Source organism: Myotis daubentonii, chromosome 2 (genome assembly GCF_963259705.1).
Source record: "Myotis daubentonii chromosome 2, mMyoDau2.1, whole genome shotgun sequence".
NCBI classification, from domain to species: domain Eukaryota; kingdom Metazoa; phylum Chordata; class Mammalia; order Chiroptera; family Vespertilionidae; genus Myotis; species Myotis daubentonii.
Genome location: NC_081841.1, coordinates 93,854,088 through 93,879,981, shown reverse-complemented (window position 1 = coordinate 93,879,981; position 25,894 = coordinate 93,854,088). Strand labels below are relative to the sequence as shown.

Sequence of the window (25,894 nt, the reverse complement as noted above, 5' to 3'; positions counted from 1 at the left end):
ATGTCAGGGCACCTGCCCGTATTACGAGTTCGATCCCTAGTGTGGGACGTGCAGGAGGCAGCCAATCAATGATTCTCTATCATCATTAATGTTTCTATCTCTCTCTCCCTTTCCTTCCTTTCTGAAACCAATAAAAATATATTTAAAAAATTGATGAACCTTTAGCTAGAACTCACCAAGAAAGAAAAAAAGAGGACCCAAATAAAATCAGAAATGAAAGAGGCTGACATCACAAAAATACAAGGATTATAAGAAAAAACTATGACAATTATGTGTCAACAAATTGGACATTGGGGGCAAAATGGACAAATTCTTAGAAACATACAATCTTCCAAAACTCAATCAGGAAGAATCAGAAAACTTGAGTAGGCCAATAACAACTATTGATTTTGAGCAGTAATTTTAAAACTCCCGGCAAAGAAAAGTCCTGGACCAGATGGCTTCACAGACAGATTTTTACTAAACTTTTAATCTTTTTAAAAAATATATTTTATTGATTTTTTACAGAGAGGAAGGGAGAGGATAGAGAGTTAGAAACGTCGATGAGAGAGAAACATCGATCAGCTGCCTCCTGCACACCCCCTACTGGGGATGTGCCTGCAACCAAGGTACATGCCCTTGACCGGAATCGAACTCGGAACCCTTTCAGTCCACAGGCTGACGCTCTATTCATTGAGCCAAACCAGTCAGGTTTACCAAACTTTTAAAGAAAAACTAACACCTATCTTCCTCAAACTATTCCAGAACAATTAAGAGGAGGGAAGTCTTCCAAACTTTTATGAGGCCAGCATTATCCTAATTCCCAAACCAGATAAAGACACTACAAAGAAAGAAAATTAGATGCTAATATCCCTGGCAAACATAGTTACTAATATCCTCATCAAAATATTAGCAAACTGGATCCTGCAATACATTAAAAAGATAATACACCATGACCAAGTCGGGTTTATTCTGGGGATGCCAGGCAGGAACAATATCTGCAAATCAATAAATGTGGTACATCACATAAACAAAATGGAAGATAAAAATCATATGACCATACCAATAGATGCAGAAAAAGCATTTGATAAAATCCAACATCCATTTATGATCAAAACTTTTAGCAAGGTGCAAATAGAGGGATCATCTCTCAACATAATAAAGGCCATATATAAAAAACTACAGCCAATATAATACTCAGTGGGCAAAAACTAAAAGCATTTTCCTTAAGTGATGTCTGTTTTCATCACTTTCATTCAACATAGCACTGGAAGTCCTAGTCACAGTGATCAAACAAGAAGAAAAATGAAAGGCAGCCAAATTTGAAAGGAGGAAGTAAAACTGTTATTATTCACAGATGACATGACATTAACATAGAAAACCCTAAAGACTCCACCAAAAAAGTATTGGATCTAATAACTGAATTTGGCAAAGTAGCAGGATACAAAATTAATATCCAGAATTTGATGGCATGCTTATTCACCAATAATGGACTTTCAGAAAGATAAACTAAGAAAACAATCCCATTTATTATTGCAACAACAAAAAAATAAGGTAACTAGGAATAAACTTAACCAAGGAGGTAAAAGACTAGTAATCAGAAAACTATAGGACATGAAGAAAGAAATAGAGGCAGATGCAAACAAGTTGAAGTATACAATGTTCATGGATTGGAAGAATTAACATCATTAAAATGTCCATACTACCCAAAGCAATCTATAGATTTAACACAATTCCTATTAAAATACCAATGATATATTTCACAAACCTAGAACAAACATTTCAAAATTTTATATAGAACCAAAAAAGACCCCAAAATAGCCTCAGAAATCTTGAGAAAGAAGAACAAACTTGGAGGGATCATAATACTGAATATAAAGTTATACTACAAAACCACTGTAATCAAAATAGCCTAGCACAGGCACAAGAACAGGCATATAGATTAATGGAACAAAACAGAGAGCCCAGAAATCAACCCATGACTTTATGGTCAACTAATATTTGACAGAGGAGGCAAGAGCATGCAATGGAGTAAAAACAGTCTATTCAATAAATGGTATTGGGATAACTGGACAGGTACAGCCAAAAAAAAAAAAATGAAACTAGACCACCAACTTACATCATACATAAGAATAAACTCAAAATGGATAAAAGACTTAAATGTAAGTCATGAAACCATAAAAATCATCAAGTAAGCATAGGCAGTACAATCTCAGGCAATATTTTTGCTAATATGTCTCCAAGAGCAAGGAAAATACAAGAAGAAATAAACAAATGGGACCGTGAAAAAGCTTCTGCACAGCAAAAGAAACCATCAACAAAACAAAAATGGAACCCACTGTATGGGAGGACATATTCACTAATGATTCATCTGATTAGGGGTTAATCTCCAAAATATATGAAAAACTTGTACAACTCAACACCAGGAAGACAAACAATCCAATTAAAAAATGGACAAAGGACCTGAATAGTCACTTCTCCAAAGAGGACATATAGATGGACAATAGGCATATGAAAAAAATGCTCAACATTACTAATCATCAGAGAGATGCAAATGAGATTATCACCTCATCCCTATTAGAATGGCTACCATCAAGAAATCAACAAACAACAAGTGCTGGTGAGGATATAGAGAAAAGGGAACCCTAGTACACTGCTGGTGGGAATGCAGACTGGGGCGACCATTATGGAAAACAGTATGGAGTTTCCTCAAAAAATGAAACATGGAATTGCCATTTGATCCAGTGATCCCACTTCTAGGCTTATATCCTAAGAATCCCTAAATACCCATCAGAAAGAATATATGCACCCCTATATATTGTAAATAATGCTGCTATATGTTCATATCAGCATTACTTACAATAGCCAAGATTTGGAAATAGCCCAAGTGCCTATCAGTAAATGAGTGGATAAAAATGCTGTGGTACATTTACACAATGGAATACCACATGGCTGTAAAAATGAAGGAACTCTTACCCTTTACAACAGCATGCATGGACCTGGAAATTATTATGCTGAGCAACATAAGCCAGTCAGAGAAAGACAAGTACCATATGATCTCACTACTATGTGGAATCTAATGAACAAAATAAGCTGACAAACAAAATTGAACCAGAGGCATGGATACATGGAACAGACTGACAAATGTCAGAGGGGAGAGGGGGAGGGGGGATGGATAAAGGAAGGTGAAGGGATTAGCTAAACAGTATATGCGTAGCATGGACACAAACAACAGTGTGGGGAAGTCCAAGGGATTGAGAGGGTGGGGACTGAGTGGAGGTGGGCGAAGGTGGAGGGAGGGAGTTGGGAGACATTTGCAATAGTGTCAGCAATAAAAAAATTTAAATAAAAAAATAATGTGCATACCTAATATGAAGGGTAGCCTATAGACTGTATTTAATCATTCCTATTGAAATGCATTCTCTGATTCTCCAGAGGCCTGTGGACCCCATTTTAAGATGCTCCTCTACAATTCCTTCAGATTTCAGCCAAGGAGCAAGTAGAAACTGCAGGGGAATCATGCAGCAAGTTGGTGTATGTGGTATGAAGACATGTGCAGGATGAGGAGGCATTAGGGAACAGAAGACATGGGGAAGGACACGAGCTGGGTCCCTCAGTAGAGCAGAGTAAATGTGGAAAGAGAGATCTATAATATCATTATGAACATTAAAAAGTACTGCTTACGCCCTTCATAAAGCAACAATCTGGGTAATATAATTTAGACATATGGAATGGCCTCTGCACACCAGGAATTTAGCACCTACAAGCACCAAGTCCAATGCTAAGGGGGCAAGGAGGAAAGAAACAGGCAGGAGCCTCACACCATGAAGTAGACCCCAGCCCACAGTGCCTTGCTGGGCTCCAGCTGACAGTGACTCTGACCACAGAGCCCTGACTGGAGGGAAGTGGAGGAAGCTGCCTGGTCTGGTAGTGGGGAGGATGGTAGAGTTGTTGGGGGAAACGTTAAGAAGGCTGAGTCCAGGAAAGGGAGATTTTCCATAGTGAGGGGAAGAGCAACAATTATGTGCTGAGGACACCATATGGGCAGGGAGAAATCTGAAAAAATGAGTCTTCCTGAAGGCCAGTACGAAAATCTCAGCACAGAATGTCAGCCAGGTGTCTGCCTGTGGCAGGTGCCCCCTCTCTAAAGGAGGAGCATAAATGTCTGTGTGTGTGTGTGTGTGTGTGCGCGCACGCATTCGTGTGTGGTAGTGGAGACTGGAGGATGGGATGTATGGGAAGAAGGCAGAGGTGGGGAAATACTGATTCTCATGAAATGAAGGCTTAGGTTCTGAGAAGCCTTTACAAGGTAAATTAGAGGGAACTAACTGGAAGATGAGAGGTAGTTAGCAATAATTTACGCTGCAAACTTCCCACAGGTGTTGTGTGAAAATTAATTAACCTTCACAAAGTGCTTTGCACACTGAGAGTTAAGGTACCACACTAGAGTAAAGCATTAATACTCCATACCACAGGCCAACACCTTCCTGCTCTAGAATGTTAAATATTATTTTCCTTATTCCCCCTCTCCTTTGCCTTCATTCAGGAACAAAATCCATTCGGAGTTCGGAGGTCTCAGAAAGCTTGTAGGTTCTAGGTAGGGGTACTTTTTTCATGCAATGAAAAAAAGTACCTTCTTGCCCTAACCAGTTTGGCTCAGTGGATAGAGCGTCGGCCTGCGGATGCAAGGGTCCCAGGTTCGATTCCAGTCAAGGGCATGGACCTTGGTTGCGGGCACATCCCCAGTGGGGCACGTGCAGGAGGCAGCTGATTGATGTTTCTCTCTCATCGATGCTTCTAACTCTCTATTCCTCTCCCTTCCTCTCTGTAAAAAATCAATAAAATATATTTTGAAAAAATAAAAAGTACCTTCTCTCTTCCCTAAATGAAGGTATAGTTTTGACCTTGGACAGAACAAGTGACATTTCTCTATATTTTAGATAAATTTCAGAAGCTTGAACTCAAGGCAGAGCTTCAGAAATGGCCACTGGCTGTGGAGGGTGATCATCCTTATTTCATGGCTTCTATGTGCGGGCAATGGCCTGATCAATGTCTCCTGGTGAGTACAGTCTCGTGAAAAGCAGATGCAATGGGGAAAGAACGCCTCCCCTCCCCATCACAGATTCTGAGCTTAAAAAGCTCATGTATTCCACCTCCTTTGTTGTGCATGCGAAGAAAATGAGGGTCAAAGCAGTGACGGGACCAACCTGTGGTCACCCAGATTCCCTGGGTCAGAGTAGGGGAGAACCCAGGCCTCAACTCCCAATCTTATGTCCCATCTCCAGCAGCACACTGTCTTCCCTAAAACTGAAAAATCCCTACATTTGCATTTAGGATCATCAATGATCCAAATCCCATGTAGAGCTTGTCAAGTGTGGAATGAGCAGACACTGGAGTGAGGAATGGAACCAGCTGACTGCACTACAGGGCTGGGGAGGCCAAGATCATGGCCAAGGCCTGACTCCCTTCCCCACATCTTTCCCACCTCCATCACATATGCACTGATCCCAGAGTGGAAAAGTCTCAATGAGTTTCCTATTTGCCAGAGAAGAAAATGGAAGCAAAGTTCAGCCTCAGCCAGCTTTGTGGTTGGGATGAGAATGTGAGGGTTTCAGACTCACCACTGCCCCCTGCCACCTTCTTCAGGCAGTTGCAGTCTCTACACAGCAAGGAGCAGCTCTTACTAGAAAATTCGTATTTACAATTTTCTTGTTTTCCTGAAAATAGTCTCTCTAGGACTCTCTAATTGTCTCTCTCTCTCTCTCTCTCTCTCTCTCTCTCTCTCTCTCTCTCTCTCCTCTCTCTCTCTCTCTCTCTCTCTCTCTCTCTCTCTCTCTCTCTCTCTCTCTCTCTCTCTCTCCTGCACCCACATGCACATATGATTAGAGTAGAGCTTAATAAAAGGAAAACAAGAATTTGTAGAAAATTCTGCAAAGACTGGGAAACTACCAATTGAATTTTCAAGATGGATGGTTTCTCCCTAATTAGATTCTGCTGTCTTGTATAAACCAACTTTACAGCTTTATCCCATCCTATAAAGCAAACCATTTTTCATTAGCTAGGTTTACAAACGATGCCCATGGAGCATGCAGAGCACAAACAGTCCTCACCTTTCCACTTGCTCTCAGGGTGATGTTAACAGCATGCTGCTGCCTCAGATAATAATCTATACTAATAAAAGGATAATATGCTAATTAGACCAGGAGTGGGGGAGGGCAGTTGGGAGCAGTCAGGCCAGCAGGGGGTGGCAGTTGGAGGTGAGCAGGCCAGAAGGGGGTACAGTTAGGGGCAAGCTGGCCCTCAGGGAGGTGCAGTTGGGGGCAAGCAGGCTGGCAGGTAGGGTCAGTTGGGGGCAAGCAGGCTGGCAGGTGGGGTCAGTTGGGGGCAAGCAGGCCAGCAGGGAGGGCTGTTGGGGGCGAGCAGGCTGTCTGTCTGGGGCAGTTGAGGGTAATCAGGCAAGCAGGGGGGTAGTTGGGGGCAATCAGGCCAGCAAGGGGGGGGGCAGTTGGGGGCAACCAGTCTGTCAGGGGTGACTGTTGGGGATGAGCAGTCTGGCGGGGGCGGGGGACTGTTGGGGATGAGCAGGCCAGCAGGAGGGGAATTTAGGGGTGATCAGGCCAGAAAGGGGGGCAGTTGGGGGTGATCAGGCCAGCAGGCAGAGTGGTTAGGGGCATTCAGGCAGGCAGGCAGGCAGGTGAGTGGTTAGGAGCCAGCGGTCCCAGATTGCAAGAGGGTGCAGGCTGGGCTGAGGGACACCCCCCCCCTGCTGTGCACAAATTTTGTGCACTTGGCCACTAGTACACCAATAAAATGCAAGTGCCTGATTAAGCCATAGCCTTATCACCTTGAGCCCTTCCTGAGAACTTACCTTTACTCTCAGAGCAGGAGTAAAATTACAGATAGAAGGGCACCCTGGTGTACCTTCTGCAGGTTGTTACATTCTGGAAGGACAAGCTAGAGCAGCATTTCTCAAAGTGTAGTCTGTGGCCTGCCTGCATCAGAACCACTGTGGGGGGAGGTGGGTGCGGGCGGGGGACAAAGATGCACATTGTAGAGCCCCTCCACAAGACACACTGATTTAGGCTCTCTGTGGAAGGGATTAGGAATCTACCTTTTAATCAAGATTCTCTGGTCATTGTGAAGCAAACTAGCATTCAAGAATGGCACAGCTAAGGCTCTTCCCAGGTGGCCAGATGTTCTTCCTCAGTCTAAACTGTATCCTTCATGCTAAATGCAAAGTTCTCTGAGCCTCTGCACTGTGGACACAGAGGAGAGTGGCACAGTGGCCATCTAACCCCACTCCCTTGGGGAGGAGTAGAGGCATGGTTGGAGCATTCCTCACTTTGGAAGTTCAGCAGCGGAACTGGGTTTTAGCCTCAGGTTCCTGCATTTGACCTTGCCCCCCACCTCACCCCACAGGACTGTGGCTATTTCCCGGTGGACATGCAATAGAGTCAAACATTGTACCCAGGCTTCCAACTCAACTCTGAGATTTCCTCAACTTCTGCCCCAAAGGACAAGGGGCTGGGGGATTGGATGCTCCCAGACTGGCCTTTTCTCCTTTTCCCAACATGCAGGTTTAAAAAGTATCCATGGTTGCCGAAACCGGTTTGGCTCAGTGGATAGAGCATCGGCCTGCGGACTGAAAGGTCCCAGGTTCGATTCCGGTCAAGAGCATGTGCCTGGGTTGCGGGCACATCCCCGGTGGGGGATGTGCAGGAGGCGGCTGATCAATGTTTCTCTCTCATCAATGTTTCTGACTCTGTGTCTCTCTCCCTTCCTCTCTGTAAAAAATCAATAAAAATATATTAAAAAAAAAAAAGTATCCATGGCAGTGAGGTAAGGAGGGCCCTGGGTTATTTCTGACACTGCTGCAGAGATTGGGTCTCCTGACATCAGCTTTTAAGAGTTATTCCAGGTACTCAACTTAGCTGCATCCTCCTACCCCCCACCACGTAGAGGTGAGCCTGGAAAGGAAGCTGGGGGACCTGTCACTCACTGCAGCAAAACTCTAACCCTGGGGCATGGCCCAGCCTGGGGAGCTGGGACAGGAAGTTCATGCCCTGCTTGACCTGGTTGAGGCCAGATTTCCCCCAAGGTCAATCCCATCTCCTCTGGGCCCAGTGGGAGAAAGAAACGAGGTGTGGTTTGGAAAAGGAGGAAGAAGCAGAGGCAGCAGCTGCCAATGGCAATGCTGTCTAGTGTTTCAACAGCATGGGAATTTTCTGGCTGGCTCTGTGGCAGAGTTTTTATGGGTATGAGCTCTGCCTCATCACTGTAATTGTAAACTCCTCAAAGATAGAGACTCTGTGTTCTGTTTGCTTAACTCAGAGCCTGGCACAGAATAAGTGATCGTTAAATGTGGGCGAACAGAGACACGTGGATCGTATTCCTGGTGCCTGGCCCTGAGCTGGACACACAGGGGTAATGACCTGAGCTCTCATTACCATCTCCAGGACAGGTGCGCATTTCCCAGGTGGAATTGAAATGTGATTCCCTGTACTGGAAGGGAGCTGTGGAGGAGCCTGGGGGGTGCTTGAGACTCCTCAGGATGCCCCAACTCCAGCCTGAATTGGGCCATTGCCCAGCGCTTCCTTCCTCTTCCTTCACAAGCACCTTTCTCTTCCCCTCACACACAAGCCCAAGCCTGCCCAGAACCACTTAACTTCACCCTGAGCCATTTGTAAAGAATCCCACTGAAATATTCTACATCCCACTGGGGATACCGGTTTCCTGTTTGACTTCTGGATGCTAACAGCCCTTATAGATCACCTAGTCCAGTCATAACCCAAAGTGAGATGTGACCAACCTTTTCTTTCTTTGTCTTGAAAAGAAGAGAATAAAAGAGACTCTAATAGGAAATGTCAAAGCATGAGCACTATTTCACAAAACTTGTTTCAGTTAAACACATGTGTATGGAAGTTACAAAAGCAAACGCATTCCCTTCTAGAGAGTTACAACCACAAAGTTTGAAAAATACCAATCACATTCTCTCACATTACTAATAAGGAAACTAAAGCACAGAGAGGTGAAGCAAATCGCCTAGGCTCACATAGCTGGTCAGTGGCAGTGCCTAGGCAAGAATTCAGGTTTCTCCTGTCGTGTTGCAGTGCTCTGGTTCTGCACCCAGAAAACACCCCTGGATGGGACTGGCAAGAAAGCACAGTGAATCCCCACCCCCACCCCCACCCCCAGAGCTCCCCAGCCAGGAGTGGGCCTTCATCAGCTGACCCCAGGTTGGGAGCTGGCAGGGATATCCACAAATGATGGGCTCAGAGGCCTAGAACCTTTGGCTGAGCTAGTTTTGCATGTGTAGCCATGACTGCCCTTGACATTCATCTTAAAACTTCTTAAGCAATAACTAAATCAGGGCAAAAGTGCTCCTGGAGGCCACTTTAAGATGGATGTGAGTGCTAAGAGGCTCTGCGCAGGTCGGGAGCACAGGCCTCTCTCTGCGGGAGTGTGGGCAGCAGAGAAATACCCTGCAGGTAGGATTCCAGGCCATGGGCTGGGCCCATTCAGACTGCGATTACCCTCACCTCCTTAGAGAACAAGAGTGCCATCCTCTCTGGGGGTTGGGGGGTACCTGACTTGTGCTATGGTTCCTGGTGTGATCAATGCTGTGGTCAGAGGCGAGTTGGGGTGTGGTGATGGTCAGAAACTAATCCAATCTCCTCATTTTACAGGTGAGAAAACCAAAGCTCAGATAGGCCCAGAGAACTGAGCAAGGTCACAGAGCAAGCTGGTTGGAGAGCCACACATGACTCAAACTCAAGCTCCTCATTCCCAGCCTCCCACTTCTCAAACCCATGTCCAAAGCACCTGGACATCCTGCTAATATGCTAAATTATATATATAGAGCCCTGACCTCATTTGCATAATATATACATATATGCAAATGATGTATATTATGCAAATGAGGCCAGGGCTCCATACTGGTCATGACCAGCTCAGGAGGAGGGGCTGGGCGTGGCCCAGAGCCTGAGAGATCAACACAGAGGGCACCTGCTCCAAGCCTCCATGGTACACCTGAAGGCAGGCCCCCAGCAGACATACATACACAGGGTGCCTGCTCTGAGCCTCCAACGTGGCTGGGGGCAGGCCCCCAGTGGACACACACACACACACACACACACACACAGGGCGCCTGCTCTGAGCCTCCGTGGCCAGACTGCGGCTTAGGCCCGCTCCCCACGGGGCCTAAGCCATCAGTAGGACATCCCCTGAGGGCTCCCAGACTGTGAGAGGGTGCAGGCTGGGCTGAGCGACCCCTCACCCCCAGTGCACAAATTTCATGCACTGGGCCTCTAGTCCTATCCAATAAAAGAATAATATGCAAATTAGCCATCACTCTGCAACAAAGATGGCTGCACCCACAACCTATAGAAGGGAATATGCAAATTTCTGTCACTCCTTGACAAAGATGGCAGCAACTGGGGCAGAACGCCGGAGGGCCTGTGGGCCTGCTTGGTCGCCACTGCTGTGGGGGCGGAGGAGCAGAGACACAAGCCTTCAAGGGGGCCTGGCACCCAGCAGCTCCAAGCCCCGCAGCAGCAGCAGCGTTGGGGCCACTTTGGCTGGAGGAGCAGAGACACAAGCCCCAGGGGGGCCGGCACCCATCAGCCCCAAGCCCCACAGCTGCAGTGGTGCTGGGGCCGGAGGAGCAGAGACACAAGCCCGCAGGGGGACCCAGCACCCAGCAGCCCCAAGCCCCAGAGCCACTGGGACTGCAGCGGAGACACAAACCTGCAGGAAACCTGTGGAAAGGGAGATAAACTATCATAACCTTATCTCCCTTTCCACAAGATGAGAAAACTGACCCTGATTTATTTAGTGATGGCCCACACCTTTCTACAAGCACAGGGTATGTTATGACCACTCCCAGGAAGGTCTGGTCAGAATACTGTCTCCAGGGAATAACGCTACTGTGGCAAATCATCTAAGAGGAAACAAGCTATTGTTGGGTTTATTCTGAAGGTCAGAGAACAGGCCACCCCAACATATGCCGTGTTGTTATATTGATGATCTTGAGCTGCAGATGCTTGAAAAACAGCAAATGCAAGGAGAGGCTTTCACTGAAGTCTCCTGATCTGCCTAAAATTGGACCCCCCGCAAAAGGTCCCCTCGATGGGAAAAGTGCCATCAGCCAGTGAAGACTGACTCCAGTCACAGGACAGGAGACTAGAAGTTGACATCACACCCAAACTTTGTTACAAACTATCTCCCCCCACCCCCATTTATGTTTTCTAAAAATCATGTACTCTCCTCTAAGAGGCCTACATCTCCCGTCCCCTCTCCCTAGGAAGAAGGTATTTAAATCTGGATTAAAGCCACCTTGGGGAGTTATTAATTTTTCCCTGGGATCTCCCACATATGCACTAGGTACACATGTTAATGAACTTTTATTTTTCTCTTGGTAATCTGTCTTTCATTACAAGGGCCTCCACTAAGAACTCATAAGGGTAGAGGAAAACTATTTTTCCTCCTCTATAATTCTATCTCAGGAAATCAAGTCCTGGGCTGAACAGTAAGGTTGGCTCAAGTGCCAAGCAGTCCTGGCTGAGGGGAGGGAAGCTTCTAGGGGGAAATCAATGATATTGGCATAAAAGTAAGACAGAGGGCACATGCATGGTTGCTGGTGGGAGTTTAAAGTGGTTCAACATTTTTGGAGGATGATTTGGCAAAATCAATAGAAATGTTCAAGGTACATCCAAGAGTGTTCTTCTAGGAATCTCGTCTGCTGAGATAAAGCATGAGTGCATAAGCCCTGATCAGAACCCAGGATGCAACTGCAGGCTCCCCTTCCATGATAGGAAAAGCTGCTAACAACCTACATTTTTAGGACAAAGTGGCATCTATACTAATAAAAGGGTAATATGCTAATTAGACTGAACATCTTCTGGATGACCTTCCAGACAAAGCCATGGTGGCAGGGCTAAGGCAGAGGCGGTTAGAGGCGATCAGGCAGGCAGGGGAGCAGTTAGGAGGATCAGGCTGGCAGGCAGGTGAGCAGTTAAGAGCCAGCAGCCCCAAGGGGTCCCGGATTGGAGAGGGTGCAGGCCAGGCTGAGGCGCCCCCCCCCCCCCCGCTCTCTTGCACGAATTTCATGCACCGGGCCTCTAGTATATATGTAAAAGCCTAAGCAACTGTTAGACCATTTGACCATTCAACTGGTAGCTATGATGCACACTGACCACCAGGGGACTAATGCTCAATGCACAGGCATGGAGACATGGAACAAACTGATTAATCTCAGAGGGTAGTGGGTAGAGGGGAGGGCAGGAAGAGATTAACCAAAGATTTTATATGGATACTAGAGGTCTGGTGCACAGATTCATACACTGGTGGGGTCCCTCGGCCTGGCCTGCAGGTATCAGGCCAAAACCAGCTCTCCGACATCCCCTGAGGGGTCCCAGATTGTGAGAGGGTGCAGGCCAGGCCAAGGGACCCCACCAGTGCACGAATCTGTGCACTGGGCCTTTAGTTTTCTAGATAAGGAGGCTGAGATTTGGAGAGTTTAAGTAACTTGCCTAACTCACACAGCTAGTAAATGCCCGAGCCAACGTTCAAACTCAGATCTGTCTGGCTCATGGGTTAATCAGCTACAGACTATATGGAAATGTATCCCCAACCCTCCTTTCTCTGAGCCTTGGGGGCCTCTCCCCAGAAGGCTCATGACATTGTTCAGTCAAACCAGGTCCCCCCAACACTAGTTGGTCACAACTTTCTCATAACTCAGGGTCCTAAAGTTCCTATGTGTACTAGTGAACCTCAACAAATTATCTTTAGAGCTAATGTGAGGGGCGGGGGCACAGAGCTCGGGTAATATATGGCAGCTGACCTTCTCAGTAAGACACAAGGCGATCTCTTTTAATTAGGGGCTTGCGAGCTTTCACTAAGGCCATGTCCACACAGACTGAAACACTGCCCTCAGGAGGCTGTGCTGGGCACCAGGAAGCTTGTGGGTAAGTATCTGCATGGGTGGGGGTGTGGTCTGTGTTGGAATTGCTGAGGATTCCTATGGAATATAGGCGGGTCTCCAGGTGGGGATGAGTCTGTGGCTGAGGCATGGGGGAGGGCCACCTCTGCATGCTTCTGAGCGCTACCCAAACGCAGCCATGCATTTTGGCTGCACATTCAGGATTATACATCATCCGTAGTTACACTATGTTTCACAGCGCGCGAGCTCACTGCTGTAATATACATGCAATGGCTGTGTACAAGCACAGCACCCAAATGGCACACTCATTCCCTTACTACAGGTGAATAGGCTGGTCCTGCATCTGTGGCCAACAGGTGCCTGGCTGAATTTCATTTGACGTCTAAGCAGCCTCTTCAGGTGTTGGTGTTCACTGACCTGGTCCTGCCTCCTCCAGGAATCCTAGAAATTGCTAGTTTCCTGGAGAGGCCCTGAGGGCAAAGAGGGCAGCAGGAGAGACACGAGCTATGATGGCAGAGTGTGATCAGAAGGGGGAATTCAGTGAACCAAGGGCCAGTCCAGAGTTGGGAGGGTAGGTTCAGTAGGCTAGAGCCTTCCTGTCCAGAGTAGGTAGAGTGGTTTTCTAACTAGTCTCAGTGCCAAGCTGTCTCCCTCTGAACCCCAGCTCTGCCACTTACAAGATGTGTATTCTGGGGCCTGTTACTTAACCTTTCAGTCCCTTGAGTTCTTCATCTGTGATGTAAATAAAAATAAATCCAAATGAGCCCTCACCGGGTGACTCAGTTGGTTGGAGCATCGTCCTGTGCACCAAAAGGCTGTGGGTTCATTCCCCAGTTGGGGCGCATATGGGCAGCAACTAATCATGTTTCTCTCTCTCTCTCTCTCTCTCTCTCTCTCTCTCTCTCTCTCTCTCTCTCTCTCCCTTCTTCTCTCTTTCTAAAATAAATTTTAAAAACACACACATATCCTTGGGTGAGAATTAAAAAATAAATTAAATAAAAAGTAACATAATATAAATCTAAATGAGGTAGTGTATATAAAGCATTTAGAATAGCGCCTAGCATATGGTGAGGGCCTAACAAATGTGAGCAAGGGCTTATAGATAGATATAGAGATATAGATATAGATATAGATATAGATATAGATATAGATATAGATATAGATATAGATATAGATTAGATATAGATTAGATATAGATGATATAGATATAGATATAGATATAGATATAGATATAGATATAGATATAGATATAGATATAGATATAGATATAGATATAGATACAAACACACACACATTATGACGGCAATGGGGCCTCCCACTCTGGCTCCCACTCTTACAGAATATAAGAGAAAGTGCCATTTGCATTCCTGTTTTTCACACAGATGGACAGAGAGCAGCTGAGGGCACCCACTTTCTCAGGGCACACTCCAGTTCGTTCTTCTCCTCGTGGGCTTCTTGGAGCTGGGAGAAGATTCTGGTCAGGAAATCCTCGAAATTGGACAGTAAGTGAGGCTCATCCTTCTTCAGCTGCAGCCAGAGTTGCTTGACATCACTTTCACTGCAAGAGGAAAGGAACATTAATGTAAGAGTGTGGAAATGAGGCTTTAAGGCAGCGGTTCTCAACCTGTGGGTCGCGACCCCTTTGGGGGTCGAACGACCCTTTCACAGGGGTCGCCTAAGACCATCGGAAAACACACATATAATTACATATTGTTTTTGTGATTAATCACTGTGCTTTAATTATGTTCAATTTGTTACAATGAAAATACATCCTGCATATCAGATACTTACATGACGATTCATAACAGTAGCAAAATTACAGTTATGAAGTAGCAACGAAAATAATTTTATGGTTGGGGGTCACCACAACATGAGGAAGTGTATTAAAGGGTCGCGGCATTAGGAAGGTTGAGAACTGATGCTTTAAGGGAACACAGAAGTCCCCAGCTGTGAAACAGGCAGCCAGAAACAGCATCGTCATCATAATGACGACAGTGGCTAACCTTTACCGAGTGCTTGCTGTGTGCATATTAGCTCATTTTATCTCATAGCAACCTCTGTGGCAGGTGCTGCCATCACCCATTTAGAGATGAGGTGACAGATGAGGAGAGGAGAGGTGGAAGAGCTGTCTCAGACCACTCAGTTGGTAAAGGATGGAGCTGGGAGGCACACTCGGGCTGTCTGGCTCCTGTGTTGACCTCCTTATCTGCCTCACTGGATGCTTCCACTCCCCTGTCTTTCTCTATGGGCTGGTGGTGCTGAGCGTGCACAGCTGCGTGCTGGGCACATCTCAGATGCCCAGAAGAAGAAAGGAGGACAGGAGTCTGGTGCATGTGAGGACAAAGGCTGTGGAACTACAGGAGAGAGCTTGTCGCCCTAAGAAGGAAGGCCCTCACAGCTGAGAGGGAGAGACATGCCATTTGATGGATGGCAGAAGCAATTGTCACTGCGGGAAAAGGAAGAGAATAGGCAACACCCCACTGGGGCCTGGTGGCAGCAGGAATGACTGACAGGTGAAAGGAGGGGAAGTGGCAAGTCTGAAAGATGTGTGCACCACATGGAAAGACAAAGTCAGGAGGGAAAGAGCAGGCAGAGAGACAAAGACATAGGGGGACATGGCCAGGAACCGCCCCCCCCCCCAAAAAAAAACAGGCCCACAGGGCACATTCATATGTTCATGCACAGCAGGAGAGACACCTAGGGTCATGCTGACCAGCAGGGAGGAATAGGGAGGTGGTGTATACCATGGACCCTGCTCTCCTCTCTGGAGAAACTCAGTAATCTACAGCCAATGATCCCACTGAGCCAGACAGTAATCCGATTTGCACTCCGTTAAATTCTACAACCACTATGATATGAGGGTAGCTATGACCAAAACCCTCATGATAATGAATAAAGTCCTTTGTGCTTATATCACAAGCACCATATTTGAGAAACTTTCCTCAGAAGTGGTATTTGATAGTATCATGTTACTAATGTGCCTGCAATATAGATATTACTCTATGAGAAGAGGCCAACTGAGAAATAGACCTACCTCTGGTTAGTTATCTTATCATCTGTCCAATTATCCCTCCCTCCCTCCTTCCTTCCCTTGCTCCATCTCATTCAAGCATTCACCAACTCATCTAGACCACCTGTCCACTCACCCATCTGTCCATCTATTTACCCATCCATCCATCTATCTACTCACTCACCCACTCATTTAGCCACCCACCCATCCATCAATTTATTGATCTACCCATCCATCCATTTATCCACCCACCCATCCACCTAACAAGTATTTATTATCTGTTGAAAAACTAGCATTGAACTGGATGGCATGAAGGAATCTGAGAAACAAATGAAGGAGAGGTAAGGAGCTTCCTTATTTCTCATAATGAGCTCCATTCTCCCCACACAGAACATGTTGTGGCTATCCACTTTATTATCTGGGTACAGTGGATGGGGCACAAAAGTTTCAGAGCTAAAAGGTCTCAGGGTGGCCCTAACCAGTTTGGCTCAGGGGATAGAGCGTTGGCCTGCGGACTGAAGGGTCCCAGGTTCAATTCCAGTCAAAGGCATGTACCTTGGTTGCGGCACATCCACAGTAGGAGGTGTGCAGGAGGCAGCTGATCGATGTTTCCCTCTCATTGATGTTTCTAACTCTCTATCCCTCTCCCTTCCTCTCTGTAAAAAACAATAAAATATATATATATATATATATTTTTTAAAAAAAAGGTCTCAGGGTGATGCCACAATGGCCTCCTGTCACTATGACAGGTTGCTCTCCTCATGAGTAACTGCATTATAAAAAGATCCATCTTACTAGCCTAGGTTGGTCTTTTCACATCTGTCAAGTTCATAATGGAGCCTGACAGAGCCACCAATTGGCTAGAACCTCCAGTGAGATTTGCAAACCCATTTGACCCTTTTCCAAAGCTCTTGAACTGCTTATTAATGGCCATATCACCTCCCCCAGATTTCTAGAGAAGAGATAAGTCTTTAAACCCTAGGTAAAAAAAATAAATAAATAAATAAATAAATAAATAAATAAATAAATAAATAAATAAATAAATAAAAAGCCAGGCACATAAGCAACAAAATCACTCAATGAAATCAGACTATCAAAAAAAGGTGGGACTCCAGATGTCCATTCTACACCCAGGGTTCTCCTCTGGAAAGAGATAGGTGTATGGAGCTAGAAGGGAGTCGGGTGGTCAACCTGTCCATCTCCCTGCTTCCAGGACAACACACAAACCATCTTGGTGCATGAAATCGTAGTCCTCACAGCTTCCTCTATTTCCTTATCTGGAGTCCCACAGTCACAACCCTCCTGCTGAAACTTAAGCCCTCTTCCTTCTTGTTCAACCCCAATGAGGATGGAAATTGCTGGTCACTATCTTCTATGTATCAATTTTTGTAGGCCACTCTTGAAACCTTCCCCAGAGCCTTCTCTTCTCCAGGAATCTCATGTGACTCATTTCTGCCTCTGACATTAGTCAGACATCTGGTGAACTCTGATTTGCGGGCCCTGCCAGAAAGGTGGCTGTTCCGGAAGTGATGGAGGGTAGAGAGGCACCTCTCTGCATTACAGTCCCTTGGCTCGCCACACTGCCCTCTCCTTCCCCCTCCTCTAGGAGGAGGCTTCACGTAGCCATTGGCAGTGGTCACTGTGCTCTGGCCTCTTGTCCCTGGAGAAGCTGAGTCAGGTGTCTGACTAACAAGCTTCACACATACCTGCGCCCCCAGCACGCCTGCCTAACCCACTCCAGTTCTGCAGATCTGCCCCTGCACCAGCCCTCCAGGCCTGAGCAGAGCTGCTGTCGCTGCCACTGTGTCATTTCATTTCCTGGCCAGAGCCTCCCACAGGGCTCTCTCCTAGCCCTCCACCTGTCCTTTCCTTGCCTGGCACAGGTTTTCCCAGCTTTTCTCAACTCAGACACAGCCAATCAAATCATTTGCACAGCCTGTCATTTGCTAGAAAATTCACATAGCAACCGACACTTTCTCAGGCCTGCATGTTGTTGCAGGCTCCTTCTCTCCTGCTTCCTCTTTATCACAGTCTCCTCTTCCCAAGCTCAGGACACATCAGCTCCAATCATTAGGCCACTCCCACCCTTCATGAAACACACACCCAACCCAAGACCTATAGACTCAAAAATGAAAAGGCAAAAGGCAACAGAAATAGAGAGCGGGGTATTCCATATTTTTCAGGTCACTGTATGGTTTCCATTAGTGATGCCATCGTTTTATTTTAATCATTTTTTAATTCCATTTTAAATGTCAGGGCTCAGATTCTTATGTCTTTCTTCCAAAACACTTTTTGCAAAAATATAGAAAAAATGGAGTATTATGTTTTGTTTGAAGTTCCATCTAAAATTTCTAGCTGAGCTACTGATTATCCAAGTGGTGGGCTGGTAAAACCTGGTTAATTTCCTGCCTCGGCTTCCTGACAGGTTTGGTTTGGCTTGGGATGCAATGTGCACACTTCCACATAGGGCGCCTTTGCCAGGAGCATACCACAGGGGGTGGCTGGGATGCACCGCAGCCCCAGAGAGCCTGGGTTGGCTCCAATGAAGGTGGCAATGCTGGTGAGCTGAGGGTGAAGCCTTAGGCAAAATGCAGAGAAAACCACAAGGCCTGGCACAGCCCTCTAATGTGTGAGCACTCCTCACTGAGCCTCAGACTGTGCTCGTAATAAATAGCAGGACATGCAGAGAGTGGGAGAGTAGGGAGATAGTTGATTCCCATGAAAAAAGTGGGAAAAGCAAAGACAGGGCCCCCACACCATGACACACAAACAAGACATTGCAAGGGCAGGCTGTATGGGGCAAGTCTTGAAGCTGGCAGCATGGAGCCTGGGCCTGGCTCTGGCGCTTAACAAACATTAATGGTTGAATGAAGCAGATACAGAGGTTGCTCCTAGGCTGGGTTCCCTCTCCCAAGTCACTGTCGCCACTTACTCTTCCAAAACATTTTGGGCTCCAAGTTTGTCCATCAGCATCTGGAACTGGGCTTCTTCATCTTCATCCAGGTCACCCAGATCCTCCTCCGCTCTGGACTGATACACCTTCTCCTCCTGGAGTGGGGCCACCTGTTCACTTGCATCTCCCTGACTTGGCTTGCTCTGGCTGAAGAAGAAATGACCTGGGGGATGCATGGTACAAGGGTCTGAATCAGGCAATGCTCACCCAAGAAGACCTTCCCTTTCTCAGTTGCCAAGAATCATTTGAGGTTCATCTGAGAGAAGAAAAAGGGAAACCACCCATAGCAAATATCCTAGGACAACATATTCTGGATTTTGTGTCTTTCCTACTCCCAAGAGACTCTGCCAGAGATGCTAGAATAGAACCTGGGAAAGGCAGAATGCATGGCAGGTACTCTGGCACCTTGGTGGTTCTCAGTCCTTTAAAGTCTGGCTTAGAACTCATCTCTTCATTGATTTCTTCTCTAAACAAGACCTTTCTCTCCGTCACACCCCAGTGACCTGACCGCCCATGCTCCATGTTATTATCTACTTGGACCTACCAGCAGCATCGCTATACTTCACATTCGCAAATTACTGTATAGCTTCAGGTGCGCTCTTCCCATTCTCATACGGTCTAGGAATACAGCAATCTGTCTTATCTTCCTAAGACCATTGCAAGCTCCTGAAGGTCAGGAAAGGCCTCAGATACTTCACAGCAAGCTATACGGCACCTTGTGGGAGCCACACGTGTGGTGAAATGTACCTGCTGATTTATCTGATCAGTATCTGCTCTAATCAATATCGGATCAGTCTAATGATGGCATAGCTGGTTTTCTTGTCTTCTTCATGGATCTCTGATCTCCTGGTTAACCTGGAATGACTGTCCTATTCAAACCCTCTAGGAAGTCCTAAACCCCGAGACTCAGCCGGAGTCTGAGTCGTCCCACTTTATCGTCCTCTAGTACCAAGGCAGAAATGAGAGGCTGGGAATCTCATCTCAGCTCCCCCTTTCATGCCAGGCCTTCTGCCAGAGCTTCTCTGGATTCCACTTGCCATTCCTGGTGGCAGGGAACTTGGCAATGACAGTGTGGTAAGCACTGAGAGAGCAGTGGTGTGAGCAGCCAAGGAAGACATATGAAAGAGCCCCAAAATCCAGAGCCTGAAAATGTCAGGAAGGCAGAAACGCTTGTGCTCCCAGGACCCTGGGATCTGGTGGGCAGGGTGCACTTTCTGTAGGGTTAGGGAGACCCAAACAATGGGGCCCCCGCATCCATCAGAACTTACTGAACCCAGTGGTGAACTCCTCTGGAGTCAGAAAGCCATTGCCATCAGCATCCAGGGCATCAAACACATCCTCCAAGTCCTCCAGGCTGAGGGGCAACTCTTTATGGAGCTTCTGAAAACAACCCAGACCGTACTGGTTAGCATTCATGATCATGGAGAGTGGCCTGGCACCTCCTGCCAAAAAAGGCCCATCGGGGCCCTGTCCTACAGAAACCGGAGTGAGCATCTGAAGACCACTTCACCATCCTTCTCCTCCTTGGAGTATTAGAATGTCAACCAGTTACTGGGTGCCTGCCACAGTGCTAGGCAATTTGCTAAGTGACTTATAAGTAAGTATTTAAACATGTATATATTTATCAATATATTTATATACCTTCTATGTTAATATATCTTTGCATTGAATTCTCATGACAACCCTCGGAGGTGGATGTTATTATCTCCATTTTATAGATGAGGTGTGAAGTTCAATGACCTGTCCCATGGTTCCTAGCTCAGCGGCCGCCAACCTTTTGAACCTCACAGACCATCAGTGGTCTGTGGACCACCATTTGGCGACCGCTGCTCCAAAGGTTTCCTTAAACCAGCGGTTGCCAACCTTGCGGACCTCATAGAATGACGTTGCCAGGTGTCAAGTCCAGGACTGACTCCAAAGCTGGTGCTCCTCACAGCTGTAATGGACCAACTGTACCGGAAACTACACAGGACTGAATCCTATTGTGGGGTGATACCCATACAATGTGAGGCTGTCAAGTTAAATGAGCTAACAAATGTAAGGAATATGGCATAGTGCCTGGCAGGGAGAGAGAGAGAGAGAGAGATTGATTCTGACCAAACAAGGCCACTCAGTGAGTGAGTGACAGAAGCAGTTTTGTGCCCAGTTTTTCCCGCTCTGCCTGAGCCCCTTTTCCTCAGCCATGCTACCTCCCTACTGAGACGTGGGTGTGGGTCACACTCGCAGAGCTTTTCTCTCATGTCTCAGGGCCCCAGCACCACATCTGTAAGTTCTCTGGGACACACATTGGTTCTTCAGCTCCGAGTGGGGACTGGATTAGCCCCTTCTTCCCTCTGAGTGACCTGTACCCCTCACACCGGTTTATGCTCCACTCTTGCTCCTGCTGGCTCTCAACTAATTCCTGACAGGATGTTAACTGCTGCGGACTTAAGGTAACAATCCTAGAGAACATTTGTGTTTTAAAGGAACCTGGGCAAGATGGTGTGTGAGGTCATAAATAAATGCTGACCTGAGTCCTGGGCTGAGACCAGAACAGAAAGGACCAACTGATGGGATGACGAGCAACGTGGCCTGGTGTGTAGTGGCCCAAGCCAAGGCTAATTTGCATAGTGGAAACAAATGTCCTCTTATACCCTAATAATCTAAGTCTCCAAATGAGGGCTCCCCAAGGAGTTCATTATATATGCCCCCTCCCAGTTAGCCAAAGGACAAGTGCACAGAATTCCTGTGAAAGTGACTGACAGCTGAATGTAATGAACACAGGGCCGCCGGAAGGGAGTATATACTCATCTGGACAAAAAACAAACAAACAAACAAACAAACAAACAAACCTGGCAGGTGTAAAGCTCATAACATAACATGCAAGAATACTTGGCTTGATCCAGTGGCAATCTGCTAGCTGATACGCCATAAAGTTTAATTTGGCAGGTACGTGCATTAGGGAGACTATGATGCATTACAAAGCGGGAAGACAGAATGATGTGAAAGCCATTTAGAAGAATTAAATTAAACATGAATGAGTTTTTGTCTTAAGGAAGGGGAGTGAGGGTGTGTGCAAAAATTCTAGAAGTGCATCTGCTTAGCATACAGCAGAGTCTCTGGTTTACCAGCAGACCATAAACCAGCCGTCCCAAATGCCGCAGGAAGAGAATGGGGAGTGAGGAATCAGTTTTGCAAGCAGAACGTTTATTAGCTCCGCTGAAACAAAAGGCATCACACTGAAGGTGGGGGAAAAGCCCATTCAGATTCCAGCCCTTTCTTTGGAAACACCCTTCTCCCTCCCCACTGTCAGCCTAGGGTTGCTGGACCTGGTGTGAAATGGGACAGCACACACAGAGCTGAAGCCAGAAAAGGGCTGGAAGGAAACTGCTGAGGTCGGTGGGGTCCTCAGCTTGGCTTTCACCCAAACCACCCACACGTGGTAACTTTTCTCTTGTTAGGATGAGCCAAGAGAAGCTATGCCATACCCCACCTTAGGCACTATTCCTGCATCTAACGCCTCCCGCCACAAATCCTTCCCATTGTCTAATCCCAATCCTCTGTCCACATCTCAAAGCCAGTGTCCTCTTCCTGCTGTCAGTGAAGATGAGAGAGCAATATTATATCCTCCAAGTAATTCCCACTCTTCATATCCTGGCAAATTCTCACTGAGTGCTTCTTCAGCCTTCTCCGCAAGCCGCACCACTCCAGAGTTCATAACCCCTTTTACCTGAAAAATCCTTTCATCTTAGTAACTATAATTCTCTCTTATTTGTCTTTCCTCTCAAGGCCTGCAGCTTATTCTGGTCTTGTCCCCTGGGTACCTAGTGTGCTGTGTCTGGTCAGGATTACTCCTTCCTCTCTGTAAATAACCGTGAGACTCTGAGGTCACAGCAGAGACCAGCGCTGGGAGGAAGACCCAGTTTCCCATCCTGGCTCCTGCTGCAGTCCAAGGGTCCTCTGGTTAATCATTCTCTCACTCCCTGTCCGCTTACCATCCCACACCTGCCCACCGACCACCACCGTCTATTTGGCCAGCACCACCAGGCACGGCCTTGCAGAGCCCCTGCTTCACTCCCACCCCCTGGCAGGCCGGCAGCAGGGAGGAGACATGGAAGGATATCAGCGCGCCCTATTCCCTGGCCCAGGGGGGGCCCTGCTCCTCAGAATCTGCGACTCCTGTAAACACTGGCCCCCCCTTCACCACCTTTAAGAAACTCTGAATTGCTGCTTCCCTCTCAGCTCTGGCCTCTCTTGCTCAGGGAGCTCTGTGGCCCAGGTTCGGCCAGTACACACAGACTCCCCAAACCCATTCTCTCACTCACAGGTCTCACCTGGGCTTGTATTTTACATGCTGTAGATGTGATATCTTGGTGAATGTCTGCTCCTTCAGGGGACTGGAAGCTCCGAGAACAGGAACCCCATTCACTTTTCCTCGCTACTGTGACCCCAGGACCCAGCCCCGTGCTGACACACATGGAGTATTTAGATATTTGTTGAATAAATGAGTGACTAAGAGTGATCACAGGGATCCTGAACTCCTATTGACAGAACGTTGGTCTAGACTCCAGAGCAGCACTACTGTAGGTTCTTATAAACTGTGCAATCCTGCAGCAGCAGCATTGAGGCCTCGGGCTCCGGGGCCCGGGAAAACACTGTCTTCTGCTGCACTCAGCCTGACCCCTCTACCTTCCCGGTCACAGCCCATGGCATGCCCCGTGAAGCTTGAAGCAAATGTTTGCGCTGCTTTAACCATGTCTCAGGGGACACTCACGAGAGAGAAAATCAGACGAGCTCCATCCTTAGGGCCAGAATGAAAGTCTCCCTCCTTTGGGGGCTTCCACGGCATCCTGCCCAGACCTCTGTCCCAGCGCCATCCAGGTCTTCCCTGGGCTAGAGCTGAGCTTCCAGAACCAAAGGTTCTCAGGGTGAGAATGTGAGGCCCTGGAGGCAGGATCCGCCTTTTTCCTGCTTTGTGGTTTGATGTGCTTGGTTTCGGCTGACTCCTTGGTGTAGATAGGAGTTCTCAACCTCTGCACTATTGACATCTTGGAGTGGAGAGTTCTTTGTTGGAGGAGGGCAGCGGGGGAGAAGCTGTCCTGTTCATTATAGGATATTTAGCAACATCCCTGGACATACCCAGCAGGTGCCAACAGCACCTTCCTCTCCAGTAGTTTCAACAAAAATGCCTGCAGATATTGCCAAATTTTCTATAAGAGGCAAAATTGCCTTCACTCTCGCACACTGATCACAAACAAAAATAGCACCAGCTAGATACATATGGAAGGTGCCTTCTTCAGCAGAAAAGCCCTCTGTTTATCTCTGAGGAAGGACAGATGACTTGCACTTAAAATCACAGCTTGATGGAGCAGCCACCATGGAAAACAGTATGGCAGTTCCTCAAAAAGCTAAAAATTACTATGTGATCCAGTAATTGTACTTCTGGGCATGTGCCCCAAATAATTTAAAGCAGGAACTCAAAGGATATTTATACACCCATGTTCATAGCACTGTTGTTCAAACTCAGAGACATGAAGCAACCCAAGTGTCCATTGACCGGTGAGCAGAGAAACACAATGAGCATGTGTGTACGTGGTACATTATTCAGCCTTAAAAAGGAAGAATACCCTGACACATGCTACAATGTGCATGAACCTTGAAGACATTTTGCTAAGTGAGCTAAGCAGTCACAAACGGGCAAATGCTGTGTAATTCCCCTTAGATGAGGTAGTAAAATTCATAGACAGAAAGTAGAATGGTGGTTACCCGGAACTGAGAGAGGGGATGGGAGGGGGATTCAGTGTTTCATGGGCACAGAGATTCTATTTTGCAAGATGAAAAGAGTTCTGGAGACGGATGGTGGTGAATGCTGCACTGCACAACAAAGTGGACATATTGAACTATCTGCACCACTGAACTATACACTTAATTGTTAAAATGGTAAATTTTATGTGATGTACATTTTACCACAATTTTTAAAAATCACGGTATGGAGGACACTGGGTCTGGGTTAAGACACAGGGTACAAGTCCCCCTCCCTCCCACCGTGCACCAGAAACACACCAGGTTCGGTATCAGGGCTCAGTGCCCTCCTGCTCACTTGTTCTCTTCTAATGCTGGGAGGTGCTACAATAGTTCACAGGGGAGGAAGCATGGCCAGAGGGTGCCGAGACATACAAACGCCCATTGCTAGTAAGTTGCAGATTCAGAATTAACACTCAGGTCAATTAAAAAAAAAATCTTTAAAAGTCTTCTTGTTAACCTAAATCAGGCGTCAGCTAGCCCTTTTTGTAAAGGGCCAGGTAGTACATATTTAGGCTTCGCAGGCCCTCCGGTCTTGGGCACAAACTGCTCAGCTCTGCCTTGGGAGTGAGAGCCGCTGTGGACACTATGTAAATGAGTGAGCACACCGTGTTCCAATGCAACTCCACTTGCAAGAACAGCTGCTGGGCCAGATTCGCTCGGTCTGCCGATTCCTACATGATTCTTAACAGTCTGGCTAAGCCAGGAGTTCTAGGCAGTGCTGGGAGGTAGATAACCATATCACTCCTCTAAAATATCAGGAAAACAGGGTTTTTGAGGCTCTAGGTTTCTTCAGAGAGAATTCCTCCCACCCTGCACGCCACTCCCTCCCCCAGATGCAGGAGTCCCTCCGTGCCCTCTCCAGCTGGGCCTTTCATGTCCCTCTGTCCCTGTGAGACAGGACTGGCTCTCACCCTGGGCCCTTGGCCCTCTAGGGCCCTCGCTTCTCTAGGGGACTGTGCAGACCCCACCCTGCAAAGCAATCTGTACCCCCATTCTGCCTGGAGTGATCCCTTGGAGCCCGGAGAGGTTCCCTGTGGAGGGGAGTGGAGTCTGAGGGCCACTGGGTGGAGCTGAGGACCCTCAAGGGCTGCCTAAGCTGTTCCCACAGGTCAGGCTCCACCCTCTCGACCCTGCAGCAGGATGTCCTCACAAGGAGCCCCTGCCCTCAGTGCAGCCACTTCAGTCCCTCCAGGGACCACTAAGGAGAAAGGCTTCTCCTGGCCCCTGC

The 25,894-nt window shown here is 47.2% G+C and overlaps 1 protein-coding gene across 12 annotated transcripts in view; it reads right to left on the bottom strand.

Moving 5' to 3' along the window:
• CRACR2A (calcium release activated channel regulator 2A) overlaps positions 1–25,894 on the bottom strand; it is a 140,510-nt gene that overhangs the window by 55,304 nt on the left and 59,312 nt on the right. For all 12 annotated transcript variants that reach the window (XM_059683853.1, XM_059683845.1, XM_059683846.1 and 9 more), the window contains 3 exons: positions 20,151–20,262; positions 18,862–19,045; positions 14,331–14,477 (listed from right to left, as the gene is read on the bottom strand). In XM_059683853.1, coding sequence (XP_059539836.1) covers positions 14,331–14,477; positions 18,862–19,045; positions 20,151–20,262 — 443 coding nt within the window. The remainder of the gene's footprint in view (positions 1–14,330; positions 14,478–18,861; positions 19,046–20,150; positions 20,263–25,894) is intronic.